At 47.7% G+C, this 12469-nt stretch overlaps 1 protein-coding gene across 1 annotated transcript in view; it reads right to left on the bottom strand.

Annotated features, from left to right (window-relative positions):
• The window catches only part of GPR107 (G protein-coupled receptor 107), a 66048-nt gene extending 61561 nt beyond the window's left edge, over positions 1-4487 (bottom strand). Inside the window, exon 1 of the mRNA XM_030292904.1 lies at positions 4132-4487. Within this exon, the coding sequence (XP_030148764.1) occupies positions 4132-4272 (141 nt within the window). The 5' untranslated portion in view covers positions 4273-4487. The remainder of the gene's footprint in view (positions 1-4131) is intronic.
• Positions 4488-12469: the final 7982 nt, after the last annotated feature.

Here is a 12469-nt window from a genome sequence, read left to right as displayed (position 1 = left end):
TGTCAGGTGGTGGCACCAGTGTCCACCTTCATAACCTCTGCGAGCAACCTAGGTGTCACCTCCTCCTTCACCTCCACATTTGCCCAGCATTCGCCTTCTCAACGGCTAGTGGTCTGTTCCCTCTTCCCCCTCCTCCCCACAGCGCCCTGCTCTCAGCCCTAATCTTGTACCCAGAGTCATCACTGGCTCCTATCGCTTCCGGTCCTGCCCCCCTGATCACGTGCCCACAGAAACCTACCTAAAATGTAAATTCGGTCACTCCCAACCTAAAGAAACTTCAGGGGCACCTGGGTGGCTCAGTCGGTTGAGCGGCCGACTTCGGCTCAGGTCATGATCTCGCGGTCTGCGAGTTCGAGCCTAGCGACGGGCTCTGGGCTGAAGGCTCGGAGCCTGGAGCCTGCTTTAGATTCTGAGTCTCCCTCTCTCTCTCTGCCCCTCCCCCGCTCATACCCTGTCTCTCTCTCTCTCTGTCAAATAAACAACAACAAAAAATTTGTTTAAATAAATATTCCATCTGTTCGAAGTTAGGAGTCAGAAAATAAACGTTTAGTGAATAAATGAATGGAAACCACCCATTATCCAGGAAAAGCTAATTTTATCCCGTATCTTAGGTTTATGAAGTCAAGAAGTATTAAAATACTTGAGAAAAATTTCCATCAATAGAGAAGTCTACACTACAACGCAGAATATGGAGGACCGTATCTGTTTTCTTTGCTGGTCTGAAACTTCCATGCCTGGTCAGCCTGGGGGTAGGGATTAGGCCTAATACATGTGATCCATGAATGTTTCCTGAGCAAATAAACGTCTAAGGAACAATACTTGTTTGCACTTCATACACTTTGCCTTGTGTGCCAAATTTGAGAAATATAACCAGATCTACTATACAATAAAACATAAAACTTAAGACAGTCCTACACTTTGACACCAGACAATGTAAAGATCAAATGCCAAATTACTATGGTCCGAATGTTTGTTCTCCCCCAAAATTCGTATGTTGAAATCCTAATCCCCAAAGGTAATGGCATTAGCAGGGAGGTACTTATGTCGTGAGGGCTGAGCCTTCATGAATGGGATTAGTGTTCTTGTAAGAGAGACCCCACAGACATCCCTCACCCCTTCCACCGTTAAGGGCACAGTGAGTAGACACCCGCTAGGAACCAGGAAGACGGCCCTCACCAAAGCTAGCACCTTGATCTTGGACTTAGCCTCCAGACCTGTGAGAAATAAATTTATGTTGTGTATGAGCTACCCAGTGTGTGGTATTCTGTTACAGCAGCTTGAAAAGACTAAGACACAAATGAACACAGAGATATAAGCATCGGGCATCGATGGGGCAAACGTGACAGAAAGAAAATCATACACTACGCCTCCCAGTGGAAGCACACAGCGCTAACTATGAAGCGGTCTTGCCAACAGAATCAAACCTGAACATGATCAAGCCTCTACATCCGATTAACAATTTAAAGGATAGTTGAACACTGGCCGCTTCAGTCGGTAGAGCGTGAGACTCTTGATCTTGGGGGTCATGAGTTCAAGCCCCAGGTTTTGCCTAGAGCCTACGGAAGAAGAATGAAGGAATGAAGGACAGGACAGGAGGGGAGGTGAGGGGAGGGGGGAAGGGGGGAGGGGTAGAGGGGAGGAAGGGAGTGGATGGGTGGAGTAGTAGTGTGGCGGTTTGCGCATTTCGTTGGCCGCCCTCCCCCACCCGTCCTTTTTCTGAGCTTGGCTGAGGGAGAAAGACGGGTGCGCCATTGTGCATCAGTGGCATCTACTCTTTTTTCAACGTTTTTTTTTTTTTTTTTTTTTTTTATTTATTTTTGGGACGATAGAGACAGAGCATGACGGGGAGGGCAGGAGAGAGGGACACATGAATCGGAAACAGCTCAGCTCCGAGCCATCAGCCAGAGCCTGACGCGGGCTCGAACTCCCGGACCGCGAGATCGTGACCTGGCTAGTCGGACGCTTACCGACTGCGCCACCCAGCTCCCCGCATCGACGCTTGATTTCAGCCTCAGGCGTCATGAACCCAGGTCGTGGCTTGAGAGCCCTGCATCAGGTTCCACACTGAGCATGGAGCTTGCTTAAGATTCCCTTTCTCTCTTTCTCTCTCTCTCTCTCCCCCCCTCCCCCTCCCTCCGCACCCAATACATAAATAAATAAAATTTTAAAAAGAAAGAAAAGCATAATATGGGATAAGAAAAGTGAATAAAAAATGAAAATACTCATTTCTAACTTAAAAAAAAAAAGAATGTCAAGAGAGAAGTCATGTGTATGGGGATGGGGCAGAATTAGCTACGGGTTAATGGTTATTGAGGCTGGATGACAGGTACATGGGAGTTCATTCTGGCTGCCATTGATGTCTGTTTGAAATTCTCCATGAATTTTTCTCCATGAAAACTCCATGAAGTTTTCAAACAGATCAATGCATATTTATAATGCTCAGTGACTTCTTCATGTTATTCTTGCCACTCTAGGTCTATATCCTGATCAAGTCTCCTAGTTCATGCCGTCTCAAGCAAAACAAGACCATCTAATGCTGCTGCTCTGAAAGGCTCTCTTCAGGTGATTTCTGTTTCCTCAGGGGAAGAAGTCAGAATATTTATCCAAAGAGGAAAGAAACCACTACAGTATTATTACGGAATAACTACCACAGTACTTACGAATCACGTACACGGATGAAAAACATTAAGTAATTTAGCACAACAGGAAGAAACCCATCAGCAGAATCACACCAATTCGGTTTGCTTCCACCACTGAGGTTAGTGTACGTTTTCACCTATATCAATACCGTCAGTATTTACCCAATGGTGCTGAACACCTGACACTTTAATTCCAAAAATCTTTGATTGGGAACCAAAAGGCACGGTCCGCTGCGGCCATTACTAGCTTTGTCTCCAATTTATAACCTGTATCAATTCAGTTCCACCACTTAATCTAACACCAAGGATCCTGAACTATAAAAGAAAGAATTCTGTAGATCTGGAGTCACAGTCGTAAGCCTGGGGACTAGGGCCTATGGATAATCATCTGGGGCTTATAAAGCCGCAGAAATTCCCCCTGAATGTGTTGTCTACATTTCTACTTGCACTTTTCTGGGGAAAGGGTCTATAGTTTTCAACAGATTCTCAAAAGGAGCCAAGACTCACCTATTTCCCTGCACTTAGGAACCATTTTAATCAGGATAATTTTTACTTAACAAACAGCAAAAGCTGATAACCCAAAGTATGGTGCATGGGTCTGGCCAGGCTTTTTCATCTGGATTCCATACTCTTCAAACTCTACCGTCACAAAATAACAATGCTTCGTGGTTTTCAAGTAATGTGTTTTTATAAGACAAAGTTCTTACAATCCCACAACTTCTTAGAAAACTGTACGTTGTGAAAATAATGTACAAGGCTTTGGGTCGTAAGGATTTATTTTTCTACTCCTCAGATATATTAACCTGCTGAATCGCCTGGAGGCACGTTTTAGCTTCAGACGACTCTTAGCGGTGAACTGTAAAGTAAGATCATTCTAGGCCTATGTAAGTCTCTTCCCTAGACTGACAGTGACAGGAGCGAGGGGAAGAAAGGGCAGGCCCTCCAATTAGAAACACATTTTTAATGCTGGTCGTGTATTTCAGGCCAGATTTGAAATTCCTTAAAAACAACCATTTGCAACTCCTCCAGGAGATTCCCGCTTTCATCAGTCCAGAGAGCGCCCTACGCCAAACCGGGAAACTGAGGCTAGGGTTTCGCGTCCCTTCAAGGGGCACAAGAGGATGGAAGAGTGGGCACCGCGGACAAGTGAATCGGGGATAACAGTCGGACAGCTGGTCGCTCTCGGCCGGGAAGCGAGGAAAGTCAGCAAGGGCGGCCTCCTGAGTCCTTGGGGTTACGCCGCAGTTCAGCCCCTTCCCCTCGGCGGCTCAGCTCCCAACCTTCCGGCCCCTTCCAGACGGTCCGAGGACCCCCGCCGTGACCACAGTTCCCCGCAGAACCCTCCCTCGGCAAGAGGCGGCGCCTGGGGCAAGGAGGGGCGGAGGGCCATCGCTCAGAGGCTCCCGCCCACCGTGGGCCAAAGTTGCCCCCAGCCCCGGAGAGCGGCCTCGGCCTCGGCCTCCGCCCCCCGCGCGGCCCTGGCCGGCCTTACCTTGAGCGCCAGGTGGTGGACGCGGCCCAGGCCGGGCTGAGCCAGCAGCTGCAGCAGCCCCAGCAGCGGCAGCAGCCGGAGGCCGGCGGCCAGCGGAGGACGGCGGGAGCCCGAGGGGCCGACTGGCGCCGGGGCGGCCATGTTTGTTCCAGCATCACCAGCCGCTTCCTCTCCCGCCCACTTCCGGGGGCAAAGGGCGGCGGCCCCCGGAAGGGCCTGGAAGCGGGGCTCGGAGGCCGGCCGCCGGGGGCTTGTGGGCCTTGACCTGGAGCGTGCGGCCCGGGAGGTCGCCGGGGGGCTGAGAGCGGCCACCTTGGGGCGATTCAGTTGGCCTCTCCGACGCAGACTCTCTGTTTAGCCGGAAGAGGTGGAGTTTCCCCCTCCCCCCGTGGAGAAGTCTGTGGCGGTTGCCATGGCAAAAGCCCCGGGCAGGAAACCCTCCCCCCGCCCACCCAGGGGCCTCACCTCCGCCCCGCGGAGTTTTGAAAGCCACCTTGGGCCTGCTGGACCGCGGCCGCAGGGGGATCCGGGTCGTCTGCGGGCGGGGAGTCTTACGCTGTGGCCACAGCACCGTGCCCCGCCGATGATCGGCCTGCTTTCGGGAGCGGCGTGGACTCGGTGGAAAATACCAAGTTCCGGGCTTGTCGTAGGGCCCTTGGTTTTGTGGAGGCACCTCACACTAAAGTGTCAGACGAAATGTTTGCAGTGAGACGATTTATTGAGCCCTTATCAGGTGCTTAGGCCTTTTGTGTTGCATTACTGCGTTGAATCCTTGGAGCAGTCTGGTGAGGTAGGAGGTAGGCAGGACCGTTATCCCCACTTTACAGGTAAGCAAACTGAGGCTCTGAGAAATTAAGTCGTTTGTTCCAGGTTGAGCTGAGAATCACACGGAAACTTCCAAGTACTGTGTTGTATGGCCCCACATTATTTCATCCGACCGCTAGAGCCTGAGGGTCAACGTTTGTCCCTGAGTTCTGTGTGGAGACTTTCTTTGCTTCCAATCTGGCATTTGTAGGGAGATCTTCAATAGAGAATTCAGTAGCGGGTTCCCTCTCTCACCACCTTTTATGAAGAAGCTAGAGAAACGGGGCGCCTGGGTGGCCCAGTCGGTTAAGCATCTGACTTCAGCTCAGGTCATGGTCTCCTGGTTGGTGGGTTCCAGGCCGGGGTGGGGCTCTGTGCTGACGGCTCGGAGCCTGGAGCCCGCTTCGGATCCTGCGTCTCCCTCTCTCTCTCTGCCCCTCCCCCAGTCGCACTCTGTCTCTGTCTTTGTGCCAAAAATAAATAAACATTAAAAAATGTAAATAAAAGTTATAAAGGAACATGATCATGAAAATTGCCAATAAACTAGACAAGTTTATTTAGTTTTTAGATTCGTTTGTAGCTTGCCACGCAAGTAATGCGTGCTCTTCGTGTGAAATCATTAAAGAGGAAAAAGTTAAAAAACCAGTATACTAGTGTATTGTATGACACAGTCCGATTTTTAAAGTTTTCCCTGGAACGAGGAACTGAAATTAACATGATCTATTTGAATGGGCTGCACGCAGGTTTAAAAAAAAAAAAAAAATGGGGGTGGGGCGCCTGGGTGGCTCAGTCAGTTAAGCGTCTGACTTCCGCCGGGGTCATGATCTCACGGTTTGTGAGTTCCAGTCCCACATCTGGCTCTGTGCTGACAGCTGGGAGCCTGGGGCCTGCTTGGGATTCTGTGTCTCCCTCCCTCTCTCTCTCTCTCTCTCTCTCTCTCTCTCTGCTCCTCCCCCGCTCACTCTCTGTCTCTCTCTCCTTCAAAAATAAATAAACATTAATTTAAAAAAAAAAAAAAACATCGGTCAAATACAGAATAGGAGAAGGAAGCATGAGGGGGATGGGAGAAAGGGAAGGTCCTAGATTTTTTTTTAGCTGTGTGCAATTTTGGTAACATCATGAATCAATGAATTCCTCCCTTGAATGAACAATCCGTACAAATTCTGTCACACTGTAAGGACGAAAGTAGGGCGACGAGGTGCAGCCCGGAAGAGAGAGGCACTGTTTACCAGCTGGTGAGGCACATCTTTCCCCAACCTCTGGTCTTTGGCCATCCATTACAAATATGTAATCTTACATCTTTGCACAGAATTTTTATCTGCTCTCACTACCCCATTTTACAGATGAAGAAACGGGGCACAAGAAACTATTATTTTGCAAATGCACACAGGGAGATAATAATAGTTAAATTCATTTATCGAGTGGTTAAATTTGCCAAAATGTTGCTCAGTACTTTTCATACGCCTTATCTCACTTAACGTCACCACAACCTTATAAAAGATGTATGTTTTGATTCCTTTTTTAAAAGACGCGACTTATTCAGAGGCCTCTCCTCATTCACAAATAACCCGGATGGAACTCCCAAACTCTCATTCAGGGCCCAACCACAAAGCCCAGTGTGTGCTTCTGGCACTGAACCCTGCATGGTTTTCTAATTAGAAAAAGTTAAAAGTTAAAAAGTTAAAAAGTTAAAAGCCCAGAATATAAGTAACTGGTGTGTTATCAAATGCTAGAAAAATGTTCAGAACGTATTTTACAAACCAGCAATATGAAAGAACATAGGAAGAGTATAAAATAAATGATACTTTCTTTTTTGGTATCAAGAGGACACTTCAACAACAGTTAACTGATTCTCATGTCAATATGAAACAAGCCGTTCAAGGAAAAGGTGATTTTTCATTGCAGTTTCGTTTTTAAAGGCAGTCTGCAATGCTTTAGAGTATTTCTGGTTTTTACACTTTTTAAAACATGTTGATTTATTTTTGAAGGAGAGAGAGAGAGAGAGAGAGACTGGGCATGAGCAGGGGAGGGGCAGAGAGAGAGGGAGATGCAGAATCCGAAGCAGGCTCCAGGCTCTGAGCCATCAGCCCAGAGCCCGACACAGGGCTCGAACTCAAGGACCGTGAGACCATGACTTGAGCTGAAGTTGGACTGAGCCACCCAGGCACCCCTGGTTTTTATTTTTATTTATTTATTTAAAAAAAATTTTTTTTAAACATTTATTTATTTTTGAGACAGAGAGAGACAGAGCATGAATGGGGGAGGGTCAGAGAGAGAGGGAGACACAGAATCTGAAACAGGCTCCAGGCTCTGGGCGGTCAGCACAGAGCCCGACGCGGGGCTCGAACTCACGGACCGAGAGATCATGACCTGAGTTGAAGTCAGATGCTTAACCGACTGAGCCACCCAGGCGCCCCACCCCTGGTTTTTATACTTTGTAAAGTGAGATACCATTTTTGAGACTCTCTGGTTTTTAATTTGAACATACTAATTGTCTTCTAAAAACGGAATGACCAGGAAGAGTCTTAATTTCATTAAGTGATATAATAGTCATGAAACATTTAAATAGTTTATAAAATAGGGGCGCCTGGGTGGCGCAGTCGGTTAAGCGTCCGACTTCAGCCAGGTCACGATCTCACGGTCCGTGAGTTCGAGCCCCGCGTCGGGCTCTGGGCTGATGGCTCAGAGCCTGGAGCCTGCTTCCGATTCTGTATCTCCCTCTCTCTCTGCGCCTCCCCCGTTCATGCTCTGTCTCTCTCTGTCCCAAAAATAAATAAACGTTGAAAAAAAAATTAAAAAAAAAAATAGTTTATAAAATAGAAAGCTTTTTTTTTTTTTTTAAGTTTCTGGGGAACAACTTCACAAGGGCTTAAAGTTGGATTCTTACTCTTTGCTTCTTTCCCCTTGGGAATTATTCTGTGACCTTCCCCGGGTCACATACCAATGGTATCTGTCCAGAAGTTTGTAAGTAGTATCTTCCTTCACGTATTTGAGGACTATATTGTGCCAGTCATTAGTTTAAAATTGAGAGAATTATGAAAGGGAACGCTAATTACAAAGACTTAAGAGTGAAGGGGTTTTCTTTTTTTTTTTTTAAGATAATTATTTTTCAAATAAGGTGAAAACTCTCTTGACAATCTTATTCGGGCACATAATTTCAGAGTTTCAAGAAAAGATTATTTGCATAATCATGATGCTGTAACTGGAAACAGACATGTTGAGCAATAGAACAAGTTATGCCTGCTTCTCCCTGGCAACATTTTCAAAGGGACATTGAACTTTAAGGTATCGCCTGAAAAAGCCTGGAGGAGGTGCAAAGACTGATCTCCCAAAGCTGGCTTTTAACCTTGCTCTCTTAGTCGAGTCTGTTTTGTTTTTCCATTCCCTCTAACTTTGCAGGATCCACCAAAGTTTGCCACTAGTAGCTGAATTTGTATTTTGAACCTAGTACTATTAATAATCTTTGGTATCCATTTAGAAGTTTCCAGACATTTCCAGAAATCTTATAGAAATTAGCGGGTTAATGTTCTCCAGCTGTAATAAGGTATAATTGCCATATGTTTTTTCTTATCAAAAGAGTTGATATTTAAGACCCCAGACCTCTATAAATACATTCAGAAGTCAAACATCACTCTTGTTCTTTGGCTTGAAGCTTCGTTTCTTGGGGCATGGGGAAGTCCATCAGGTGTTCCTACAGAGAGTGATCTTCTTGGAAAAACGAGGCCCTGACGCATCTTAAATCCCGTGGTTTGGAGAAAAACATCAAATTCACTTCTCAGCTTGGCGGCACAGTGTGTAACTTGCTTGGTCATAGGACAGCTGGTTTTTCCTGATTTCGTGCACATTTTCATAGACCTTCGGGGGAAATTCCACAATCAGGTGAAAAATCGGTCGCAGTTTTAAGATTCTACTCGCCAGAGAGTTGCGACTTTTATCCCAGTCCAGCTTTTTCCACTTGACTGCTTTCTTGGGTCCTTAGAAGTTTGGATGCTAAACAAATGGAGAATTTTAAGCTGGAAACTGATGGAAGCTATTTTAAAGAAAAAAAAAATACCAAGAAGTTCATTATGAATAGTATTTCAGCAATAGACAACCAATTAGTTGTAGTTCAGGCAGGCTGCTTTGCTGCATCAGAAGTGTTGAAAGCATTGCTTTCCTTGATGCGATAAGTAAAAATCCTCCAGAAAACAAGAGGAAAGGAAGGGACTGATAACTCGTGCCCATAGTGTGCTAAGCATTTTACACGTATTCTTTTTTTTTTAATTTTTTAAAAATATTCACTTTGGAGAGACAGAGACAGAGCATGAGCAGGGGAGGGGCAGAGAAGGAGGGGGACACAGAATCCGAAGCAGGCTCCAGACTCCAAGCCGTGAGCCCAGAGCCCGACGCAGGGCTCGAACCCACAAACCGTGAGAGATCGTGACCTGAGCCAAAGTCGGATGCTCAACTGACTGAGCCACGCAGGCGCCCCAATCTCAGGGGCACTTAATCTTCAAAGTGCTACTACAAATCTTCGTGACTTTGAAGTCAGTAGCATTATGTCCGTTTTCTAGAGTGGGAAACAGGTTTAGAGAAGGAAAATAATTCGACCACAGCTCTGCAGCCGTCTGTGCAGGGCGATCCCAATCTGGCTGACCCCAAAGCCTGTGTGCGTGCCAGCCCCCTCATTCAGCCTCGTAACAACCTGTGCGGTCCCTGTTTTACCAATGAGGAAACTGAAACCCAGTTTAAGTTGACTTGGGAAGGTCACACACATAACATATCTATCTGATAAGTCATGGAACACTAAAATCCCAACTTAGCAGTTACAAAACCTATCTCCTGTAAACTAGGTAAAAGAGATCTCTATACATCAAAGGCCCTGAGCGAGATGTTTATTATTTGCTGGAAGCATTAGAATTGTCAAAAAGCCCTGGTGGAATTGTTGGGCTGTGCAGGGTCTCTAATCATGTCCACATGAACAGAGTATCTGGTGGAAATTCACAGTTACCCACCAAGATCATAACTTTGTAAATCCGTGTTCTTCAAATGTGACTGAGAGGTGAAACAGGTATGCTGAACCCACATTGACCTTCTATGTAATTCAAGCATTTACATAGAGAGAGCTTAGAATACGTCCTGTGAAAATTGATGCCTAAGTAGGTTAGGTCACCCTAATGTGTCAATAGTGAGAATTCTTTGTCTTAGAATTATTCTCTTACTATAAGAGAAACTGAAGTGGATTTTGTTCTGCCTAGAGAATACTGTGCTGTAATTCCTCCCCTCCCCCCCCCCCCCCCCCCCCCCCGGGCTTCTCTTAATCCTGAACTGTGTTGGTTTCCCTTGCTTTGAGATCAGTAGTGCCTTTTTCCTTTATTTTTATTTCTTGAAGATTCTGACATTTTCAAAACTTTTCCAGGTACCACCCAAACTTAATGAACTTAAAGATATTTTGCAGTGTGGTCTAATTAACCTGGTTCCATAGAGTTCTGCTACTGTGGCTTCTATAACTATTTCCTGCTTACTTTAAAAAGGTTTCATTGTCATGTGGTCTTTTTTTCTTCTTCTGTCCCTTCCTCTTCTTTCCCTTCTAGAGCAGCAGGTTGTTTTTTCTCCTGATTAGCATATTTTCACAAATGGTCAGTGTGTTTTTGAGAAGTCTCCAAGAACTCAGTCAAGATTAGATCATTGTATTTGACTGGAAAAAGAGTCAAGCCTTGGCAGGAAGGGAAATTGAGTTGATTGCTGAGCAAGGTCTCGTTAGCTAACCTGTATTTCCTTTACCATTTCCAGATAGCAAACTAAATTTTGCAGCATTGTTTGAAATTCTAAGCCTTCCAATTCACTCGGGCTCCTAATCTGCCTTGGGAGTAAGAGACTGGCCATCCTGATTGTTGCGTATCTAGCAGGCTCTGGAGTAAAGAGTTCCCAGACCTGGGAACTGTGAGAGAAAAATGTTTAAATACACGCGCTAAAAACGAACGAGTAGGGGGAGCTGGTAACTGAAAGAAACAAAAACAAAAACAAAAAAACCCACCAACCCAACAGCTTAGACAGTTTCAATTTATTGTAACTCTGTCCAACAAAGGAAGTAGACTCGTAGGTTTCTCTGCAAGGGTTTTTCATCTCCACCCTTCCACGGAGGAGAATGATAAACTTGTTGAGGCTGGTGGTGGTGGGGTGGTATTGGAGAGATGCATTATTGTGCAATATTTCTCAAATGGGGCCCATTTTAGTTCTCAGTTACTCAGAAAAGTCAGTAATGTTAGATACGAGCGAAATGAAAACTTGGGGAGGAGAGGACGTAGTGATTCAGAGGGAAGAGTCGGAACTCCACAATTCAACACAGCTTGTTGGAAATATCTGGGTAGACCTTTGGAACACAAAGAAAAGGGGAGCATCTACTCAAAAATCAACTCGGGGGGCACCTGGCTGGCTCAGTCTCTGGAGCTTGAGATTGTTTATCCTGGGGTTGTGAGTTCCAGCCCCACCTTGGGTGCAGAGATTACTTAAAATCTTAAAAGAAAAATCAGCTCTCAGTTTACCAACGTTGGGCGGGTAACAGGTGCTCATCTCCTGTTCCTCTCCAGCACTGGGTGAGATGGATACTTATAACCTCCATGTGGGAGGCGGAGTCATTGGTGAGGCCACCCAGCTAGTGTGTGCAGGGAGCCGGATTGACGCGTTATCCGTGGACCCAACGCCTTTGCTATTATAACCCACTAAGCCGCGACGTTATTTCACGTGTGAGCGTTTCTTGGCCCAACCAGTTGGGAACCACTGGTTTCAGAGATTAGAAATCACTGGTTGCCTGCCCCTGGATTCCTTCCCCGGCCCCTCAGAGCTGCTTGGTCGCTCTTGGCCTCGACTTCCCTATCTGTATCCGGCACAGACATCGCCGTACCAGGCCCCACTCCCACCGTGCAAGGCCGCAGGGCCCTTCGGGCCTCCGCGGCTGCCGGGCGGTGGGAAAAGGGCAACCCGAGCGAACTCTGGTCGGCGCGAATGGCCGCCAGGGAAAAGTATTGTCCTTACGTCCAAATTGGCGCTCGGCGCGGTGGGGCAACCCCAGGCCTCGGTAGAGCACCGCTAATAACAGAGTCCGGCTACGTTCAAAGGCGAGAGGTCGTTCCAAGAGCACAGAACGTGGTCGCTAATAAGAAATAAAAGAAATCGGCAGGGCGAGTCCTCCGGGTTCCAGATCCCGCCGGCCCTCCCGCCACCCCGTGCGTCCTTCTGGACCCCGGCGCCGCGGAGGCCCGGCGGAGGGCGCCCGGCGGGAAGGTGGGCCGGGGGCGGGGGCGGGGCGCGCGCGTGCGCGAGCTGTCAGGCCGGCCCCTCCCCCGGCGTAGCCCCGCCCCCAGCCCGCAGCCCCTCCCTCGCTTCCCCCTCCTCCGGGTCTCCGGGTGTTGGGCGGGCGGGCGCTGCGGCGGCAGCGGCGGCTGCTTCCTCGGGCCATTTTGCTGAGGAGCTTCGGGGAGGAGGAGCTGCCGAGGAGACCCAAGGCGAGGAGCGGCGAGCCAGAGGAGGCGGCGGCCGCGCGCGCACCGGGCTT

This window comes from Lynx canadensis, chromosome D4 (assembly GCF_007474595.2).
Source record: "Lynx canadensis isolate LIC74 chromosome D4, mLynCan4.pri.v2, whole genome shotgun sequence".
Lineage (NCBI taxonomy): Eukaryota > Metazoa > Chordata > Mammalia > Carnivora > Felidae > Lynx > Lynx canadensis.
The sequence above is the reverse complement of the archived record's forward strand: the minus strand, read 5'-3'. Positions and strand labels throughout refer to the sequence as shown.